The sequence below is a fragment of the Agelaius tricolor genome, unplaced genomic scaffold, assembly GCF_023055355.1.
Source record: "Agelaius tricolor isolate 1412-34295 unplaced genomic scaffold, bAgeTri1.0.p SCAF_146, whole genome shotgun sequence".
Lineage (NCBI taxonomy): Eukaryota > Metazoa > Chordata > Aves > Passeriformes > Icteridae > Agelaius > Agelaius tricolor.
In genome coordinates, this window is record NW_027269406.1 from 121,461 (window position 1) to 143,080 (window position 21,620).

General features: G+C 61.7%; 2 protein-coding genes across 2 annotated transcripts; one reads left to right on the top strand and one right to left on the bottom strand.

Annotated features, from left to right (window-relative positions):
• Window positions 1-6: 6 nt before the first annotated feature.
• On the top strand, window positions 7-11,343 carry NELFE (negative elongation factor complex member E). Its single transcript, XM_071420526.1, is given in 15 exon segments — window positions 7-358; window positions 771-808; window positions 811-844; window positions 2,183-2,328; window positions 3,147-3,203; window positions 3,205-3,222; window positions 3,342-3,376; window positions 4,325-4,467; window positions 5,595-5,739; window positions 6,630-6,684; window positions 7,314-7,416; window positions 8,215-9,766; window positions 9,927-10,114; window positions 10,247-10,871; window positions 11,101-11,343. Coding segments are annotated over 12 exon segments (936 nt in total). The 5' UTR covers window positions 7-279; the 3' UTR covers window positions 8,298-9,766; window positions 9,927-10,114; window positions 10,247-10,871; window positions 11,101-11,343.
• Window positions 10,187-20,996, bottom strand: CFB (complement factor B; the record flags this gene model as incomplete). Its single annotated transcript, XM_071420524.1, is given in 12 exon segments — window positions 10,187-10,325; window positions 10,327-10,382; window positions 11,124-11,173; window positions 11,823-11,955; window positions 12,662-12,765; window positions 13,661-13,737; window positions 14,309-14,459; window positions 15,377-15,494; window positions 16,535-16,647; window positions 17,516-17,653; window positions 19,203-19,304; window positions 20,738-20,996. Coding segments are annotated over 12 exon segments (1,398 nt in total), but the record flags the coding sequence as incomplete, so codon positions are not given.
• Between the last annotated feature and the right edge of the window lie 624 nt (window positions 20,997-21,620).

A 21,620-nucleotide genomic window follows, 5' to 3' on the forward strand; every position in this document is an offset into this window, starting at 1 on the left:
CCGCCGCCACCGGAAATACCGGACACCAACCCGGAACCACCGGCAGCGCCGCAGCCCCGCCCCTTTCTCCTTCCAACCAATCAGCGCTCGCCTCGCCCCTCCCTTAACCAATAGGAAAGCGGCTCCGCGCGCGGCGGTGCATTGTGGGAAGGCGCCGCTCGCTTCCGCCTTGAACCCGCGGCGTTGCCAAGGAAACCGCGCGGGGACCCCCAAAATTCCCTCAAATCCCCCCAGGACCCGCCCGGTGCCACCCCCGGTGTCGCTTTCGGTGTCCCGGCCATGCTGACGCTGCCGCCCGGCCTGACCGAGGAGGAGGAGGCGCTGCAGAAGCGATTCGCGAAGCTGAGGAAGAAAGTGAGTGAGGGGGAAGAGGATTTTTGGGGGAAAATTCGGGGAAATTCGGGAGGTTTTGTGGGGATATGGGGAGATTTGGGGGCTTTGGGGGATTTCAGGGGGGATTTCAGGGGGGATTTGGAATTTCGGGGAGATCTGGGAGCATTTGGGGGAGTTTGGGGAGTTTGAAGGGTTTTGGGGGGATTTTGGGCGATTTGGGGAGCACTCTGGGGGGATTTTAGTGGGATTTGGGATTTTGGGGAGGCCTGGTGGGATCCTGGGGAGTTTTGCGGGGATTTAGAGGAAATTTGGGGGATTTTAGTGGGATTTGGGGGGATTTTTGTGGATCTGAGTGGGGTTTTGAGGCTGGGGGTGCCCTGGGGGGGGGGTCTCACCTCCCCTGACCCCCATTTTTTTTGTGTTTCCCCCCCCCCCAGAAAAGGCGCTGCTGGCGCTGAAGAAGCAGCAGAGCTCGGGGGGGGGGCAGCGCCCCAGGGGGGCATCAAACGATGTGAGAAAAATGGGGAGGGGTCTCTCCTGGGAGGGGGGGGGGGGGGGGGGATTCCATGCTTTGGCCTGTGACCCCTCCTCACTGTAACCCCCCCATGGTGACCCCCCCCATAATGAGCCCCCCCACAGTGATGGTGACCCCCCCCAAAATTACCCCCCCCTCACTGTGACCCCCCTCATGGTGACGGTGACCCCCCCATTGTGACCCCCCCATAATGACCCCCCCAAGGCGATGGTGACTCCCCCATAATGACCCCCCCATAGTGATGGTGACCCCCCCAAAATGAGCCCCCCCATTGTGACCCCCCCATGGTGATGGTGACCCCCCCCATAGAGACCCCCCCTATAGTGATGGTGACCCCTCCCAAAATGACCTCCCCATAGTGATGGTGACCCCCCCATAATGACCCCCCCATTATAACCCCCCCATAATGACACCCCCCATAATAACCCCCATAGTGACCCCCCCATGGTGACCCCCCCATTGTGCCCCCCCCCCCAGCCATGTCGGACCAGCCCCCCTGGACACAGCCACGGCCACCGAGCAGGCCAAAGCTCCAATGACCCCCCCATTGTAACCCCCCCCATAATGACACCCCCATAATAACCCCCATAGTGACCCCCCCATGGTGACCCCCCCATTCTGACCCCCCCAGCCATGTCGGACCAGCCCCGCCTGGACACGGCCACGGCCACCGAGCAGGCCAAGCTCCAATGACCCCCCCATAGTGACCCCCCCATAATGACCCCCCATTGTGACCCCCCCATGGTGATGGTGACCCCCCCATTGTGCCCCCCCCCCAGCCATGTCGGACTCAGCCCCCCCTGGACACGGCCATGGCCACCGAGCAGGCCAAGCTCCAATGACCCCCCCCATAATGACCCCCCATTATAACCCCCTCCATAATGACCCCCATAATGACCCCCCCCATAGTGACCCCCCCATAATGACCCCCCCTTTATGACCCCCCCATTGTGCCCCCCCAGCCATGTCGGACCAGCCCCCCCTGGACACAGCCACGGCCACCGAGCAGGGCCAAGCTCCAATGACCCCCCCATTATAACCCCCCCATAATGACCCCCATAATGACCCCCCATGGTGACCCCCCCATTATAACCCCCCCATTGTGCCCCCCCAGCCATGTCGGACCAGCCCCCCCTGGACACGGCCACGGCCACCGAGCAGGCCAAGCTCCAATGACCCCCCCCATTATAACCCCCCCATAATGACTCCCATAATGACCCCCCATGGTGACCCCCCCCATGGTGATGGTGACCCCCCCCATTCTGACCCCCCCATGGTGATGGTGACCCCCCCATTGTGACCCCCCCCCCCCAGCCATGTCGGACCAGCCCCCCCTGGACACGGCCACGGCCACCGAGCAGGCCAAGCTCTTGGTCAAGTCCGGCGCCATCAGCGCCATCAAGGCCGAGAACAAAAACTCGGGGTTCAAACGCTCCAGGACCCTCGAGGGCAAGCTCAAGGTGAGGCCCCCCACCCCGAAATGGGGATGGGGGCAATGGGACCCCCCCCCAAAATCCTCAGGGTGTCCCCCAGACCCCCGGGATCTGCTCAGGACCCCTGGGATCGCCCCGGAACTCAAAATCCTCACTGGGACCCCCAAAACCCCCCTGGGACCCCCATAAACCCTCCTGGGACCCCCATAAACCCTCCTGGGACCCTTAAAACCCCTCTGGGACCCCCAAAACCCCCCCTGGGACTCCTGGGACCCCCAAAACCCTTCTGATAACCCCCAAAACCATCCTGGGACACCCCCCCAAAACCCCCCTGGGAACCCCCAGCCCCCTTTGGGACTCGCAAAACCCTCCAGGACCCTTCTGAGAACCCCCAAAAACCTTCCTGGGACCCCACAAGACACCCCTGGGACCCCCCAAAACCCTCCTGGGACCCCCAAACACTTCTGAGAACCCATGAAAACCCCCCTGGGACACCCAGGACCATCCTGGGACCCCCAAAACTCCCCTGGGACCTCCCCATAAACCCCCCTGGTACCCCTAAAACCCCCCTGGGACCCCCATAAACCCTCCTGGGACCCCCCAAAAGCCTCCTAGGACCCTTAAAACCCCTCTGGGACCCCCATAAACCTTCCTGGGACCCCCAAAACCCTCCAGGACCCTTCTGAGAACCCCCAAAAACCCCCCTGGGACCCCCCAAACCCCCCCCTGGGACCCCCCCAGCCCTTCCCCACTGCCTCAGGATTTTGGATCCCCCTTCCCATCACCCCCAAGCCCCTCGGGGGGGGGCATTGGGGACCCCCCTCACCCCTCCGTGCCCCCCCCAGGACCCCGAGAAGGGCCCCACCCCCACCTTCCAGCCCTTCCAGCGCAGCGTCTCGGCCCGACGACGACTCCCAGGAGGTACCGACCCCCAAATTGGGGGAGGGGGCTGTTGGGGTGGGGGGAGCCCCCCCTTTGATTGGGGGGAGCCCCGAGGCCGGGACCCCCCCCCCAATAACGCTGTGTGTCCCCCCCCACAGTCGCGCCGGCCCCAGAGGAAATCGCTCTATGAGAGGTGGGTGGGACCCCCAATGTGGGGCTGGGGTCCTTGTGTGGGGCTGGGGTCCCCCAATGTGGGGCTGGGGTCCCCCAATGTGGGGCTGGGGTCCTTGTGTGGGGCTGGGGTCCTTGTGTGGGGCTGGGGTCCCCCATGTGGGGCTGGGGTCCCCCTTTGTGGGGCTGGGGTCCCCCTTTGTGGGGCTGGGGTCCTTGTGTGGGGCTGGGTTCCCCCAATGTGGGGCTGGGGTCCTTGTGTGGGGCTGGGGTCCCCCAATGTGGGGCTGGGGTCCTTGTGTAGGGCTGGGGTCCCCCAATGTGGGGCTGGGGTCCCCCTGTGTGGGGCTGGGGTCCACCTTTGTGGGGTTTTGGGGTCCCCCTTTGTGGGTCTGGGGTCCTTGTGTTCATCTGGGTTCCTCCATGTGGGTCTGGGGTGCCCCCAGTAGGTTTTGGGGTCCTCCATGTGGGGCTGGGGTCCTTGTGTGGGGCTGGGGTGCCCCAATGTGGGGCTGGGTTCCTTCATGTGGGGCTGGGGTCCCCCCCTTTGTGGGGCTGGGGTCCTCTTGTGTGGGTCTGGGTTTCCCCCAGGTGGGCTTTGGGGTCCCTCCTGGGGTTTTGGGGTCCTCCTTTGTGGGTCTGGGGTCCCCCCAGGGCTTTGGGGCTCCCCTCTGGGGCTTTGGGGTCTCCCCAGGGTTTTGGGGTCTCCCCGGGGTTTTGGGGATTCCCACGGGTTTTTGGGGATTCCCTCGGGATTTTGGGGTCTCCCCGGGGTTTTTTTGGGGTCTCCCCGGTGCTTTGGGGTCTCCCCTGGGGTTTTGGGGTCTCCCCGGTGCTTTGGGGTCTCCCCGGGGTTTTGGGGATTCCCTCGGGGCTTTGGGGACTCCCCGGTGCTTTGGGGTCTCCCCGGGGTTTTTTTGGGGTCCCCCCGGTGCTTTGGGGTCCCCCTGACCCCCCGTGCCCCCCCCAGCTTTGTCAGCGCCAGCGAGCGGCTGCGGGAGCCCGAGGGGGGGGCGCGGGGGGAGCCCCCGGAGCGGGGGGAGCGGCGCCTGGAGTGGGAGCCCGAGGCCGAGGCCGAGGAGCGGCGGGAGCGCAGCGAGGGCACATTCCGGAGTACGAGGGGTTAAATATGGGGAGGGGTCCTGGGAGCGCAGCGAGGGCACATTCCGGAGTACGAGGGGTTAAAATGGGGAGGGGGCGGTCCTGAAATGGGGAGGGGTCCTGAAACCCTGGGAGCGCAGCGAGGGCACATTCCGGAGTACGAGGGGTTAAATACGGGGAGGGGGCTCCTGAAACCCTGGGAGCGCAGCGAGGGCACATTCTGGAGTACGAGGGGTTAAAATGGGGGGTCCTGAAATATGGGGAGGGGTCCTGAAATATGGGGAGGGGTCCTGAAATGGGGAGGGTCCTGAAACCCTGGGAGCGCAGCGAGGGCGCCTTCCGCAGTACGAGGGGTTAAATATGGGGGGTCCTGAAATATGGGGAGGGTCCTGAAATGGGGAGGGTCCTGAAACCCTGGGAGGGGTCCTGAAATGGGGAGGTGTCTTAAAACCTCTTGGGGGGGGGGTCTGGGGGTGCTTGGGGGGTCCTGGGGGGTCTGTCCCTGGTTTTGGGTCAGGGTCCCAATCCCAGGGGTCTGTCCCTGTTCCATGTCCCCAATCCCGGGGGTCTCTCCCCAATCCCGGGGGTCCCTCCCCATCTCCCCAATCCCAGGGGTCTCTCCCCATTTCTGGGGGTCTCTCCCCATTCCATCTCCCCATCCCCAGGGGTCTCTCCCCAATCCCGGGGGTCCCTCCCCATCTCCCCAATCCCGTGCCCCCTCCCCAATCCCAGGGGTCCCTCCCCATCCGCAGGGGTCTCTCCCCATTCCCGGGGGTCTCTCCCCAATCCCGGGGGTCTCTCCCCATTCCATGTCCCCAATCCCGTGCCCCCTCCCCAATCCCAGGGGTCTCTCCCCATTCCCGGGGGTCTCTCCCCATTCAATGTCCCCATTCCCAGGGGTCTCTCCCCAATCCCGGGGGTCTCTCCCCATTCCATGTCCCCAATCCCGTGCCCCCTCCCCATCCCCGGGGGTCCCTCCCCATCCCCGGGGGTCTCTCCCCATTCCCAGGGGTTTCTCCCCATCTCCCCAATCCCGTGCCCCCTCCCCAATCCCGTGCCCCCTCCCCAATCCCAGGGGTCTCTCCCCATTCCCGTGCCCCCTCCCCATCCCCGGGGGTCTCTCCCCGTGCCCCCCCCAGGGTCGGACTCGTTCCCCGAGCGCCGCCCCCCCCGCAAGGGGAACACTCTGTACGTGCACGGGGCCGAGCTGAGCCCGGAGCTGCTGCGCGGAGCCTTCGGCCCCTTCGGCGCCATCATCGACCTCTCCATGGACACGCCCCGCAAGTGGGTGGGGCTGGGGGCGTGGCTTTGGGTGGGTGGGGCCGTGGGTGACATCATCGACCTCTCCATGGACACGCCCCGTAAGTGGGTGGGGCTGGGGGCGTGGCTTTGGGGGGCGGGGCCGTGGGTGACATCATCGACCTCTCCATGGACACGCCCCACAAGTGGGTGGGGCTTTGGGTGGGTGGGGTCACTGGTGACATCATTGCTCTCTCCATGGACACGCCCCGCAAGTGGGTGGGGCATGGGAGGGTGGGGCACAAGGGTGGGGCTAAGTGGGTGGAGTTATGAGCATGGGTGGAGCTAAGTGTGGGTGTGGTCACTAATGGGAGGGGCTAAAATGGGTGGGGTTGCATGTGGGAGGAGCTAAATGGGGTGGGGCAGGGTTGGGGTGGAGCTAAGCTTGGGTGTGGTCACTAATGGGAGGGGCTAAAGTGGGCTGTGTCATGTGGGAGGAGCTAAATGGGGTGGGACAGGGTTGGGGTGGAGCTAGATGTGGGTGTGGTTACTAATGGGAGGAGCTAAAATGGGCGGTGTCATGTGGGAGGAGCTAAACGGGGTGGGGCAGGGTTGGGGTGGAGCTAAATGTGGGTGTGGTTATTAATGGGAGGAGCTAAAATGGGCTGTGTCATGTGGGAGGAGCTAAATGGGGTGGGGCAGGGTTGGGGTGGAGCTCAATGTGTGTGTGGTTACTAATGGGAGGAGCTAAAGTGGGCGGTGTCACATGTGGGAGGAGCTAAATGGGGTGGGGCAGGGTTGGGGTGGAGCTAAACTTGGGTGGGGCCGCAGGTGGGTGTGACCAAAGTGGGCGGTGCTGCCGCTGTGGGGGCGTGGCCATGCCCTGCGTGGGCGTGTCCTGCCGCGGCCCCACCCCCGTGTCCGTCTGTCCCCAGCTGCGCCTTTGTCACCTTTGAGAAGATGGAATCGGCCGACCAGGCCATGGCCGAGGTGGGGCTGGGGGCTCTGGGGGGGTTTGGGGGGGTTCGGGTGGGGTTTGGGCTGGATTTTGGGTGGGATTTGGGCTGATTTTTGGCTGATTTTTGGCTCTGATCTGTGCTGTTTTGGGGTGTGATTTGTGCCGATTTTTGGCCCATTTTTGCCTCTGATCTGTGCTGATCTGTGCTGTTTTTGGCTGATTTTTGGCCGGTTTTTGGCTGTGATTTCTGCCTCTGATCTGTGCTGATCTGTGCTGGTTTTGGCTGTGATTTTTGGCCCATTTCTGTCTCTGATCTGTGCTGGTTTTTGGCTGATTTTTGTCTCTGATCTGTGCTGTTTTGGGCTGTGATTTTTGGCCCATTTTTGCCTCTGATCTGTGCTGATCTGTGCCATTTTTGGCTGTAATTTTGGCCTATTTCTGCCTCTGATCTGTGCTGTTTTTGGCTGTGATTTGTGCCGATTTTTGGCCCATTTTTGCCTCTGATCTGTGCCGTTTTTGGCTGTAATTTTTGCCCGATTTTGCCTCTGATTTCTGCTGATTTCTGCCTCTGATCTGTGCTGATCTGTGCCATTTTTGGCTGTGATTTTTGGCCCATTTCTGCCCCTGATCTGTGCCGTTTGCCACCCCCCGTGCCCCCCAGCTGAACGGGGCCGTGGTCCAGGACGTGCAGCTCAAGGTCAGCATCGCCCGCAAGCAGCCGCTGCTGGACGCGGCCACCGGCAAATCCCTCTGGGGCTCCCTGGGTGAGCCTGGGGGAAATGGGGGGAAAATGGGGGGTCCTGGGGGTCCCTGGGGGGATTTGGGGGGTCCTTGGGGGTCCTGGGGCTCCCTGGGTGAGCCTGGGGGAAAATGGGGGGATCTGGGGGTCCTGGGGGGATCTGAGGGGGGAATTTGGGGGGTCCTGGGTGAGCCTGGGGGCATTTGGGGGGTCCTGGGTGAAACTGGGGGGGATTTGGGGGGTCCTGGGGGGATCTAGGGGGTCCTGGGGGTCCCTGGGTGAGCCTGGGGGGGGATTTGGGAAGGATTTGGGGGGTCCTGGGGGGATTTGGGAGGGTCCTGGGGGCATCTGGGGGGGATCTGGGGGGTCCTGGGGGTCCCTGGGTGAGTCTGGGGGGATTTGGGGGGTCCTGGGGGGGTCCTGGGGCTCCCTGGGTGAGCTGGGGGGAAAATGGGGGGTCCTGGGGGTCCCTGGGTGAGCCTGGGGGGATTTGGGGGGTCCTGGGTGAGTCTGGGGGGATCCTGGGGGGGATTTGGGGGGTTCTGGGGGGATCTGGGGCTCCCTGGGTGAGTCTGGGGGCATCTGGGGGGGATCTGGGGGGCATTTGGGGCATCCTGGGGCTCCCTGGGTGAGCCTGGGGGGATTTGGGGGGGATTTGGGGGGGGCCTGGGAGATTTGGGGTGGATTTGGGGCATCCTGGGGCTCCCTGGGTGAGCCTGGGGAGATTTGGGGGGGATCTGGGGGGAATTTGGGGGGTCCTGGGGGGTCCTGGGGGGGTCCCAGGGGGTCCCCCTGACCCCGTGCCCCCCCCCCCCTCCCCCAGCGGTGAAGAACAGCGCCAAGGGCTCGCACCGGGACAAGCGCTCCCAGGTGGTTTACAACGAGGACCTGTTCGGGGGACAGTGACGGACACACGGACGGACGGACGGACGGACACACGGACACTGTCATGGGCCTGTTCGGGGGGCAGTGACGGACAGACAGACAGACAGACAGACACTATCACTGTCATCTGGGGCTGTTCGGGGGGCAGTGACGGACGGACACACGGACAGACAGACACACGGACACACGGACAGACACACGGACACACGGACACTGTCACTGTCATCTGGGGCTGTTCGGGGGACAGTGACGGACACACGGACACATGGACACACGGACAGACACACGGACACATGGACAGACACACGGACACATGGACAGACACACAGACACACGGACACTGTCACTGTCATCTGGGGCTGTTCGGGGGACAGTGACGGACGGACACATGGACAGACAGACACATGGACACATGGACACACGGACAGACACACGGACACACAGACAGACACACAGACACTGTCATGGGCCTGTTCGGGGGGCAGTGACGGACGGACACACGGACAGACAGGCACACGGACACATGGACAGACACACGGACACTGTCACTGTCATCTGGGGCTGTTCGGGGGGCAGTGACGGACAGACGGACACACGGACAGACACACGGACACTGTCATGGGCCTGTTCGGGGGGCAGTGACGGACACATGGACAGACGGACACACAGACACTGTCACTGTCATCTGGGGCTGTTCAGGGCACAATAAAGGTCAGACAGACACACGGACACTGTCACTGTCACGGGCCTGTTTGGGGGACAGTGATGGACAAACGGACAGACGGATGCTGTCACTGTCATCTGGGGCTGTTTGTGGGACAATAAAGGACAGACGGACAGACGGACACTGTCACTGTCATGGGCCTGTTTGGGGGGACAATAAAGGACAGACGGACGGACACCGTCGCTGTCATCTGGGGCTGGCACCTGTGGTCACTGTCACCTGGGGGGGGGGCAGGGACGCGTTTATTGTCACCTGGCAGAACAAAGACACCTCTGGTGTCACCTGGTGTGAAAAAGGACAACGTTTATTGTCACCTGGGGGGGGCAGGGACACCTTTATTGTCACCTGGGGAGGGGCAGGGACACCTTTATTGTCACCTGGGGGGGGCAGGGACATGGTCATTGTCACCTGGGGAGGGGCAGAGACACCTTTACTGTCACCTGGGGGGGGACAAGGACGTGGTCATTGTCACCTGGGGGAAAGGGACAGCTGGGATGTGTTTGGGATCCGCCCAGGTGTGCCCAGGTGTGCCCAGGGCAGTTCCAGTTGTCCCCAGGTGTCCCCAGGGTAGTTCCAGGTGTCCCCAGGTGTGTCCAGGATGGCTCCAGGTGCCACCAGTTGGATCCCAGATGTGCCCAGGTGTCCCCAGGTGTGTCCCAGGTGCCCCAGGTGCCCCCAGGACAGGAAGCCCAGGTGTCCCCAGGTGTGCCCCAGGAGTGCCCAGGTGTCCCCAGGTGTCCCAGGTGCCCTAGGACAGGAACCCCAGGTATCCCAGGTGTGTCCCCAGGTGTCCCCTAGGACAGGAACCCCAGGTGTGTCCCAGGTGTGTCCCCAGCTGTCCCCAGGTGTGTCCCCAGGTGTGTCCCCAGGTGCCCCAGGTGTGTCCCAGGTGTGTCCCCAGGTGTCCCCTAGGACAGGAACCCCAGGTGTGTCCCAGGTGTCCCCAGCTGTCCCCAGGTGTGTCCCCAGCTGTCCCCAGCTGTCCCCAGGTGTCCCCTAGGACAGGAACCCCAGGTGTGTCCCCAGCTGTCCCCAGGTGTGTCCCCAGGTGCCCCAGGTGTGTCCCAGGTGTGTCCCAGGTGTCCCCAGGTGTCCCCTAGGACAGGAACCCCAGGTGTGTCCCAGGTGTCCCCAAGTATCCTCAGGACAGGAACCCCAGGTGTGTCCCCAGCTGTCCCAGCTGTCCCCAGGTGCCCCAGGTGTGTCCCAGGTGTGTCCCCAAGTATCCTCAGGACAGGAACCCCAGGTCCTCGTCGCGCAGCCGCTCCCTCAGCCAGGGCAGGACCTCGAAGACGTTGATGTGGAAATCGCGGGCGTGGGCGGGGGGCGCGGGCGGGGCGCTCCTTACAGACCGGGACCACGCCCCAGCTGACCACGCCCACCTGGGGACACAGGGACACGCCCACCCAGGGTCAGCCAGGGGTCACCTGGGGCCAATGACCACGCCCCAGCTGACCACGCCCACCCAGGGTCACCCAGGGGTCACAGGAACCACACCTGAGCTGACCACGCCCACCTGGGGACACAGGGACACGCCCACCCAGGGTCAGCCAGGGGTCACCTGGGGCCAATGACCACGCCCCAGCTGACCACGCCCACCCAGGATCACCCAGGGTCACCCAAGGGTCACAGACCATGCCCCAGCTGACCACGCCCACCCAGGATCACCCAGGGTCACCCAGGGGTCAATGACCACGCCCCAGCTGACCACGCCCACCTGGGGACACTGGGAAACGCCCACCCAGGGGTCACCCAGGGGTCACAGGAACCACACCTGAGCTGACCACGCCCACCCGGGGTCAGCCAGGGGTCAGCCCCACCCACACCTGGGACCAGCAGTTTGTCCCAGTTCCCATCCCAGTCCCCCCAGTGTCCCCAGTGTCCCCCAAATTCCCATCCCAGTGTCCCCCCAGTCCCTCCCAGTTCCCCCCAGTTCCCATCCCAGTGTCCCCCAGTCCCTCCCAGTGTCCCCAGTGTCCCCCCAGTCCCTTCCAGTCCCTCCCAATTCCCATCCCAGTTCCCCCCAGTTCCCATCCCAGTGTCCCTCCCAGTCCCCCCAGTGTCCCCCAGTCCCTCCCAGTCCCTCCCAGTCCCTCCCAGTTCCCGTCCCAGTCCCCCCTCACCTGGAACTGTCGCTTCCCCCAGGTGACGACGACGGGGCCACCGGAGTCACCTGTGGGGGGAAACTGGGATCAAACTGGGAGGGACTGGGAGGGGCTGGTTCATACTGGTCTGTACTGGTTTCTACTGGTTTGTATGGGTTCCTACCAGTTCCTACTGGTCTATACTGGTCCGTACTGGTTTGTACGGGTTCATACTGGTCCGTACTGGTCTCTACTGGTCCATACTGGTTCATATGGGTTTATACTGGTCCATACTGGTCCGTACTGGTCCATACTGGTCCGTACTGGTCCATACTGGTTTATACTGGTTTGTACTGGTTTGTGTGGGTCCATACTGGTTTATACTGGTCCGTACTGGTCTGTACTGGTTTGTGTGGGTCCGTACTGGTCCATACTGGTCCGTACTGGTCTGTATGGGTCTATACTGGTCTATACTGGTCCATACTGGTCCATACTGGTTTATACTGGTCCGTACTGGTCCGTACTGGTCTGTACTGGTTTGTACTGGTTTGTGTGGGTCCGTACTGGTCCATACTGGTTTATACTGGTCTATACTGATCTGTACTGGTCTATACTGGTTTTTACTGGTCCGTACTGGTCCGTACTGGTTTGTACTGGTTTGTGTGGGTCCATACTGGTCCATACTGGTCCGTACTGGTCCGTACTGGTTTATACTGGTCCATACTGGTGCGCACGTACCGGGGCAGGCGTTGGGGTCCACCTGGGGCTCGTGGCCCCCCGAGCACAGGAACCGGGGGGTGACGACGTCGTCCAGGGAGGTGACGTTGGCGTAGGGGGGGGCACGGAGGGCGTCGGCCTCACACGGACCCCGCTGGGGACAGACAGGGGACATTGGGGACATTGAGGGGGATTGGGGACATTGGGGGGACATTGGGGACATTGGGGACACTGGGGGGGATTGGGGTCACTGGGGGGACATTGGGGACACTGGGGGGGATTGGGGACAATGGGGACAATGGGGACACTGGGGACACTGGGGACACTGGGGACACTGGGGGGACATTGAGGGGACATTGGGGACACTGGGGACACGGGAGTAGACAGACAGACACGGTGGGGGGACAAACAGACACGGGACAGATGGACATGGGAGATGACGGACACGGGGAGAGGACAGACGGACACAGGGAGGGGACAAACAGACACGGGAGGGACAGACGGACACAGGGGGAAGGGACAGACGGACACGAGGAGGGAACAGATGGACACGGTGGCGGTGGGGAGGGACAGACGGACACGGCGAGGGGACAGACGGACACGGGAAAGGACAAACAGACACGGAGTGAGGGACAGATGGACACGGGAAAGGACAGACAGACACGGAGTGAGGGACAGACGGAGACGGGGAAGGGACAGACGGACACGGGAGGGAACAAACAGACACAGGAAGGGACAGATGGACACAGTGGGAAGGGACAGACGGACACGGTGGCAGTGGGACAGACGGACACGGGAAGGGACAAACAGACACGGGAAGGGACAGACGGACACGGTGGCGGTGGGACAGACGGACAGACCTGGTCGCCCAGCTTGAGCAGGACCCGCTGGCGCTGCAGCCTCTCGGGGCTGGGCGGGTGCAGGAAAAACGCCTCAACGTTCTTGGGGGGCAGCAGCAGCCGGCCTGGGGGGCACGGGGGGGTCACACAGGGGTCACACGGGGGTCACGGGGTCACACAGGGGTCACGGGGTCACCCAGGGGTCACCCAGGGGTCACAGGGCACTGGGGGGCAGGAGGGTCTTGGGATGGTTTTGGGGGGGTTTGGGGGGGGGGGCCCTGTTTGGCTCACCGGGGGTCCCTGGGGGGCTCAGGGGGTCCCTGGGGGGATTTGGGGGGGTCCCAGGGGGTCCCTGGGGGGGTTTGAGGGGTCCTGGGGGTCTCAGGGTGGGGGTCCCAGGGGTCTCGTGGGGGTTCCTGGGGTGGTTTTGGGGGGGGGGGGGCTCCATGGAAGTCTCAGGGTGGGGGTCCCGGGGGGTTTTAGGGAATCCCAGGAGGGGTCCAGGGGGTCCCTGGGTGAATCTGGGGGTCCCGGGGGGGATTTGGGGGTCCCGGGGGGGATTTGGGGGTGGATTTGGGGGTCCCTGGGTGAATCTGGGGGTCCCTGTGTGGATTTGGGGGGGGATTTGGGGGGTCCCGGGTGGATTTGGGGGTTGATTTGGGGTTCCCAGGTGGATTTGAGGGTCCCTGGGGGTTGATTTGGGGGTCCCTGTGTTGATTTGGGGGTGGATTTGGGGGTTCCCAGGTGGATTTGGGGGTCCCTGGGTAGATTTTGGGGGTCCCTGTGTGGATTTGGGGGTCCCAGGGGTTGATTTGGGGGTCCCTGGGGGTTGATTTGGGGGTCCCTGTGTGGATTTGGGGGTTGATTTGGGGGTCCCTGGGGGTTGATCTGGGGGTCCCAGGGGGTTGATTTGGGGGTCCCGGGGGGCTGATTTGGGGTTCCCTGTGTTGATTTGGGGGTCCCAGGGGGTTGATTTGGGGGTCCCTGGGGGCTGATTTGGGGGTCCCGGGGGTCTCTCACGCTGGTCCTTGCAGGAGCTCCTCTCCGGCAGCCTCAGCGCCCGCGCGGCGCCCTCGGTGCAGGGGATGCAAATGGGGCTGGGGGCGACACGGGGAAGGGGAGGGGGGGTCAGCACCCCAAAAACCCCCCCGGGGCCCCCCGGATCACCCCAAAAACACCCCCGGGACCCCCCGGATCACCCCAGGAACCACCCAGGACCCCCCAAATCCCCTCAAATCCCCCCAGGCCCCACCCAGGACCCCCTAAATTTCCCCCAAATCCACTTAGGCCCCACCAAATCCCCCCAGGACCTCCCAAATCTCCCCTGAATCCCCCCAAGACCCCCCCCAAATCCCCTCAAATCCACCCAGGACCCCTCAGGACCCCCAATATCTCCCACAAATCCCCCCCCAAACCCCCCCAGGACCCACCCAGGACCCCCCAGGACCCCCCAAATCTCGCCCAAACCCCCCCAGGACCCACCCAGGACCCCCCAGATCCCCCCAGCCCTACCCAGGCCCAACCAAATCCCCCCAGGACCACCCCAAATCTCCCCCAAATCCCCCCAAGACCCCCCCAAACCCCCCCAAATCCCCTCAAATCTCCCCCAGGACCCCCCAAATCCCCCCCAAATCCCCCCAAATCCCCCCAAACCCCCCAGCCCCTCACCGGTGGCTCCTGCTGGGCTTCACTTCCCGGTCCAGCTGCACCAGGGCCACGTCGAAGTCGTAGAACTCGGGGACGCCGCGGTCCCGGCGGGAGCCGGGGCTGAACTCGGGGTGCAGGAACAGCCCCCGCACCCCCCGGTGCTCCCGGGGGCCTGGGGGGGTCCCCAAAAATGCCCTGAGACCCCAAAACCGCCCCCGGGATCCCCAAAAACGCCCTGAGACCCCAAAACCGCCCCCGGGATCCTTCAAATGCCCCCAAACCCACCCCAGGAACCCCCAAACACCCCCAGGATCCCCCAAACCACCCCAAGGAACCCCCAAATTCCCTCAAATGCCTCCAAACCCACCCCAGGAACCCCCAAACCACCCCCAGGAACCCCCAAACACCCCCAAACACCCCCAGGAACCCCCAAATTCCCTCAAATGCCCCCAAACCCACCCCAGGAACCTCCAAAAATCCCCAAACCCCCCCGGGGCTGAACTCGGGGTGCAGGTGTCCCCCCCCCCCAGGTGTCCCCAGGTATCCCAGGTGTCCCCAGCACATTCAGGGATGTCCCCAGGTGTGTCCCCAGCCCCCCCAGGTGTGTCCCAGGTGTGTCCCCAATGTCCCCAGGTATCCCAGGTGTGTCCCCAGGTGTGTCCCCAGGTGTATCCCCAGGTATCCCAGCTGTCCCCAGGTGTCCCCAATGTCCCCAGGTGTGTCCCCAGCCCCCCCAGGTATCCCAGGTGTGTCCCAGGTGTCCCCAGGTGTGTCCCCACCGATGTCCACGGTGATGGCGCTGGCCTCGTCCCCGGAGGTGAAGCAATGGGCGGTGCCCCAGGTGTCCCCAATGTCCCCAGCCCCCCCAGGTGTGTCCCAGGTGTGTCCCAGGTGTGTCCCCAGCCCCCCCAGGTGTGTCCCAGGTGTGTCCCAGGTGTGTCCCAGGTGTGTCCCCAATGTCCCCAGGTGTCCCCAGCCCCCCTAGGTGTGTCCCAGGTGTGTCCCCAGCCCCCCCAGGTGTCCCCAATGTCCCCAGGTGTCCCCAGCCCCCCCAGGTGTGTCCCAGGTGTGTCCCAGGTGTGTCCCCACCGATGTCCACGGTGATGGCGCTGGCCTCGTCCCCGGAGGTGAAGCAATGCGCCGCCGTCAGCACAAAGTACGGGGACACCAGGGAGCCCTGGCAGCGCTCGGTGCCCTGCCCCGACCTCTGCAACGGGGAAACGGCCCAGGTGTGCCCAGGTGTGCCCAGGTGTGCCCCAGGTACAGCCCAGGTGTGCCCAGGTACAGCCCAGGGGTGCCCAGGTACAGCCCAGGTGTGCCCAGGTGTGCCCAGGTGTGCCCCAGGTACAGCCCAGGTACAGCCCAGGTGTGCCCAGGGGTGCCCAGGTACAGCCCAGGGGTGCCCAGGTACAGCCCAGGTACAGCCCAGGGGTGCCCAGGTGTGCCCAGGTGTGCCCAGGTACAGCCCAGGGGTGCCCAGGTGTTCCCCAGGTATCCCCAGGTGTGTCCCAGCTGTCCCCAAGTGTCCCAGGTATCCCAGGTGTCTCCCCAGGTACCCCCAGGTGTCCCCAGGTGTGTCCCAGGTATCCCCAGGTACCCCAGGTGTGTCCCAGGCGTGTCCCCATCCATCCCCAGGTGTGTCCCAGGTGTCCCAGGTGTTCCCAGGTGTATCCCAGGTATCCCAGGTACCCCAGGTGTGTCCCATGTATCCCCAGCTGTCCCCAGGTATCCCAGGTGTGTCCCCAGGTGTGTCCCCAGGTGTGTCCCCATCCATCCCCAGGTGTGTCCCCATCCATCCCCAGGTATCCCAGGTGTGTCCCCAGGTGTGTCCCAGGTATGTCCCAGGTGTGTCCCCAGGTGCATCCCCAGGTGTGTCCCATCCATCCCCAGGTGTGTCCCAGGCGTGTCCCCATCCATCCCCAGGTGTGTCCCCAGGTGTCCCCATCCATCCCCAGGTATCCCAGGTGTCCCCATCCATCCCCAGGTGTCTCCCAGGTGTGTCCCAGGTATGTCCCAGGTACCCCAGGTATCCCAGGTGTGTCCCCAGGTGCATCCCCAGGTGTCCCCAGGTGTGTCCCCAGGTGTGTCCCAGGTGTATCCCCGTGTATCCCATGTATCCCCAGGTGTGTCCCAGGTGTGTCCCCAGGTATGTCCCAGGTGTCCCCATCCATCCCCAGGTGCATCCCCAGGTACCCCAGGTGCATCCCCAGCTGTCCCCAGGTATGTCCCAGGTGTGTCCCCTCTCACCGTCACCGTCACCGTCACCTCCCACGGGTTTTGCTCCCAGGGGCTCGGGGGCGGATCCACGTCGGGCTTGAACTCCAGGCTGACCCCGCACAGCCCCAGCGTGGAGCTCTCGTCTGCCAAAATTTGGGGCCGTTTTGGGGTTTTTGGGGGTTTCTGGAAGTTTTGGGGACTTTTGGGGATTTTTGGGATTTTTTTGGGATTTTTTGGGGTTTTTTTGGGGTTATTTTTAGGGGATTTGGGGCATTTTTGGGGATTTTTGGGGGGATTTTTGGTGGAGTTCTGGGGGGTTTTTGGGGTAATTTGAGGGGTTTTTTGGGGGTTTTTGGGGCGGATTTTGGGGTTTTTTGGGGGTGGTTTGTGGGTGTTTTTTTGGATTGTTTGGGGGTTTTTTTGGGGTGGTTTTTTGGGGGGTTTTGGGGTGGGTTTGCGGGTTTTTGGGGTGGGGTTTTTTGCGGTTTTTTTTTGGGGTGGTTTTTGTGGATTTGTGGGGTGGATTTTGGGGTTTTTTGGGGGTGCTTTTTGGGGTTTTTGGGGTGATTTTTTTGTTTTTTTGGTGTTTCTGGGCAGGTTTTTTTGGGTTTTTGGGGTGTTTTTTGGGTGGTTTTTTTTGGTGTTTCTGGGGTGGTTTTTGGGGTTTTTTGGTGTTTCTGGGGTGGTTTTTTGGGGTTTTTGGGGTGGTTTTTTGGGGATTTTTGGTGTTTCTGGGCAGGTTTTTTGGGGTTTTTGGGGTGTTTTTTTGGGGGGTTTTTGGTGTTTCTGGAGTGGTTTTTTTGGTTTTTTGGTGGTTTTTTTGGGTTTTTGGTGTTTCTGGGCAGGTTTTTTGGGGTTTTTGGGGTTTTTTTGGTGTTTCTGGGGTGGTTTTTGGGGTTTTTTGGTGTTTCTGGGCAGGTTTTTTGGTTTTTTGGTGGTTTTTTTGGGGTTTTTTGGTGTTTCTGGGCAGGTTTTTGGGGTTTTTTGGGGTGTTTTTGGGGTGCCAGGTACCGATCATGCTGTGGAACACCCTCTCCAGGTCCTTGACGTCCCTCAGGTAGAACGTGTGCGTCTCCCCGTCCTTTTTCGAGGCCAGGTCGTTCAGCAGAGTTTTGTCATGGTCCAGGCCCAGCCCGAAGGTGTAAACGTCTGGGGAGGGGGAGAGGGGGTCAGGGCAGCCCAAAAAACGCCTCAAAACCAACCCCAAAACTGGCCCGAAACACCCCAAAAACAGCCCCAAAACAACCCCAAAACCAGCCCCAAAACCAGCCCCAAAACGCCTCAAAAACAGCCCAAAAAACGCCTCAAAACCAACCTCAAAACTGGCCCAAAACACCCCCAAAAACCAGCCCCAAAAACAGCCCAAAAAACACCCCAAAAACAGCCCCAAAACACCTCAAAACCAACCCCAAAACTGGCCCAAAACACCTCAAAACCAGGCCCAAAACGCCTTAAAACCGGCCTGAAAACAGCCCCAAAACAGCCCCAAAACCAGCCCCAGAACACCCCAAAATCAGCCCCCAAAACAGCCCCAAAACCAGCCCAAAACACCCCAAAAAACAACCCCAAAAACAGCCCCAAAAACAGCCCCAAAAACGCCTCAAAACCGGCCCGAAACCAGCCCCAAAAACAGCCCGAAACCAGCCCCAAAAACAGCCCCAAAACCAACCTGAAACCAGCCCCAAAACCAGGCCCAAAACCAGGCCCAAACCAGGCCCAAAACATCTCAAAACCGGCCCGAAACACCCCAAAAACAGCCCCAAAACAGCCTCAAAAACAGCCCCAACACCAACCCCAAAACACCTCAAAACCAGGCCCAAAACCAGCCCCAAAACCAGCCCCAAAACACCTCAAAATGAGCCCCAAAAACAGCCCCAAACCAGCCCCCAAAACAGCCCAAAAAACACCTCAAAAACAGCCCCAAAACCTGCCCCAAAAACAGCCCCAAAACCAGCCTGAAACACCCCAAAAACAGCCCCAAACCAGCCCCAAAACCGACCCAAAACACCCCCAAAAACAGCCCCAGAACACCTCAAAACCAGCCCCAAAACCAACCCTAAAACACCCCAAAACAGCCCCAAAACAGCCTCAAGACCAGGCCCGAAACCAGCCCCAAACTGGCCCCAAAACCGGCCCAAAATATCCTAAATTCCCCCAGGACCCCCCAAAATCTCCCCCAAATTCCCCCAGGCCCCACCCAGGATCCCCCAAAATTCCTTCCATGATCCCCCAAATCCCCCCAAACCCCCCCAAATCTCCCCCCAAATTCCCCAAATCCCCCCAAATGCCCCCAATCCCCCCCAAATCCCCCCAGGACCCCCCAAATCCCCCCAAATCCTCCCCAAATCCCCCCAATTCCCCCCCAAATCCCCCCAATTCCCCCCCCATGACCCCCCTAATCCCCCCCAAATCGCCCCCAAACCCCCCAGGACCCCCCAAACCCCCCAAATCCCCCCAGTCCCCCCCAAATCCCTCCAAATCCCCCCAAATCCCCCCCAAATCCCCCCAATCCCTCCAAATCCCCCCCCAATCCCCCCAGGACTCCCCAAATCCCCCAAATCCCACCCAGGATCTCCCAAATCCCCCCAAATTCCCCCAAATCCCCCCAAATTCCCCCCAAATCCCCCCAAATCCCCCCCAAATCCGCCCAATCCCCCCAAACCCCCCCCAAATCCCCCCCAAATCCCCCCAGTCCCACCCAGGAACTCCTCGCGGGGGTCCCGGGGGTCTCTCCCGATGCTCAGCAGTTCCCGGATCTGGTGCAGGACGGGCACCGGGGACCCCCCCATGTTGGCACGGCCTGGGGGGCACAGGGGGGGCTCAGGGGGGGATTTGGGGGGTCCTGGGGGGCTTTGGGGGGAATTGGGGGGCTCAGGGGGGGATTGGGGGGATCCTGGGGGGATTTGGGGGATCCTGGGGGAGATTTGGGGGCTCAGGGGGGGATTTTGGGGGTTCTAGGGGGGATTTGGGGGGCATTGGGGGGGTCCTGGGGGGGCTCAGGGGGGGTTTGGGGGGGGGGTCCCAAGGGGAATTTGGGAGCCCCAGGTGGGATCTGGGGGAATTTGGGGGATCCCAGGGGGGATTTTGGGGGTCCCAAGGGGATTTGGGGGTTCCCAAGGGGATTGGGGGGTCCTGGGGGGATTTTGGGGGGTCCCAAGGGGAATTTGGGGGTTCCAGGGGGCATTTTGGGGCTCCTGGAGGAGAATTCAAGGGGGGATTTTGGGGTTCCTGTGGGGGGTTCAGGGAGGATTTTGGGGCTCCCAGGGAGATTTTTGGGGTCCCAGGGTTGGTTTTGGGGGGTTTTGGGGGTTCCAGGGTTGGATTTTGGGGTTTTTTGGGGTTTTTGGGGGTGGTTTTTGGAGTTTTTGGGGTTTTTGGGGGTGGTTTTGGGGGTTTTTTGGGGTCCCAGGGCCGATTTTTGGGGTCCCAGGGCAGTTTTTGGCTCCCACCATCGCTCATGATGACGATGACGTGCCGGGTGCTGTTGGTGACCGGGGGGGATTTTGGGGTTTTTGGGGGTGGTTTTTGGGGTTCCAGGGTTGGATTTTGGGGTTTTTGGGGGTGGTTTTTGGGGTTTTTTTGGGGTCCCAGGGCTGTTTTTGGGGTCCCAGGTTGGTTTTTGGCTCCCACCATCACTCATGATGACGATGACGTGCCGGGTGCTGTTGGTGACCGGGGCTGGATTTTGGGGTTTTTTGGGGTTTTTGGGGTGGGTTTTGGGGTTTTTGGGGGTGGTTTTTGGGGTTTTTTGGGGTCCCAGGGCCGTTTTTTGGGGTCCCAGGTTGGTTTTTGGCTCCCACCATCACTCATGATGACGATGACGTGCCGGGTGCTGTTGGTGACCGGGGGGTTCCAGGGTTGGATTTTGGGGTTTTTGGGGTTTTTCGGGGTGGTTTTTGGGGTTTTTGGGGGTGGTTTTTGGGGTTTTTGGGGTTTTTGGGGGTGGTTTTTGGGGTTTTTGGGGTTTTTGGGGGTGGTTTTTGGGGTTTTTTGGGGTCCCAGGGCCGTTTTTGGGGGTCCCAGGTCGGTTTTTGGCTCCCACCATCACTCATGATGACGATGACGTGCCGGGTGCTGTTGGTGACCGGGGGGGTTTTTTGGGGGTGGTTTTTGGGGTTTTTGGGGTTTTGGGGGGTGGTTTTTGGGGTTTTTGGGGTTTTTGGGGTGGTTTTTGGGGTTTTTTGGGGTCCCAGGGCCGTTTTTTGGGGTCCCAGGTTGGTTTTTGGCTCCCACCATCACTCATGATGACGATGACGTGCCGGGTGCTGTTGGTGACCGGGGCTGGCCGCAGCCCCCGCAGCTGCTCCGCCCGCTCCTGCTGCACCAGCAGCGCGTACACGGCACGCAGCGCCCCCGCCAGGTTGGTGCCCGGGGCCTGGGAGTGCTCTGGGGGCAAAGGGGGACCCCAAAAATGACAAAAATCAAAAAAAAACCCGGGGGAGATCACAGGGAATTCATAGAAAACCCAAAAATCCCGGGGGAAATAGAAGAGAATTCATAGAAAACCGAGAAATCCCAAAAATCCCAAAAAAACCCGGGGGAAATAGAAGAGAATTCATAGAAAACCCAGAAATCCCGAAAAACCCCAAAAATGCCAAAAAACCCGGGAGAAATTGCAGAGAATTCATAGAAAACCAAAAAAACAAAAAAAAAACCCCAAAATCCCAAAAAACCCGGGGGAAATAGAAGAGAATTCATAGAAACACCAAAAAAACCAAAAAGACCCCTAAAAACCCGACAGAGACCCACAAAACCCCACAAAACTCACAGAAATCCCAAAACCCCAAATCCTAAATCCCCTAAAGCCCAATCTCCAAATCCCTCAATCTCAGACCCTAAACCCAAACCCCAAAAAACCCCAAAAAAAACCCCAAAAAACCCCAAAAACCCCCAAAAACCCCAAAAACCCAAAAAAAAAACCCAAAAAAACCCCCAAAAACCCCAAACCCCATTCCCACCTTCCAGGCTCATCCCCTTGAGCCGTTCCTTGGGACCCCCAAATTCCCCAATTCCAAACCCCAAATTCCCCAAACCCCAATCTCCAAATCCCTCAATCCCAAACCCCAAAAACCCCAAAAAAACCCCAAAAACCCCAAAAAACCAAAAAAACCCCAAA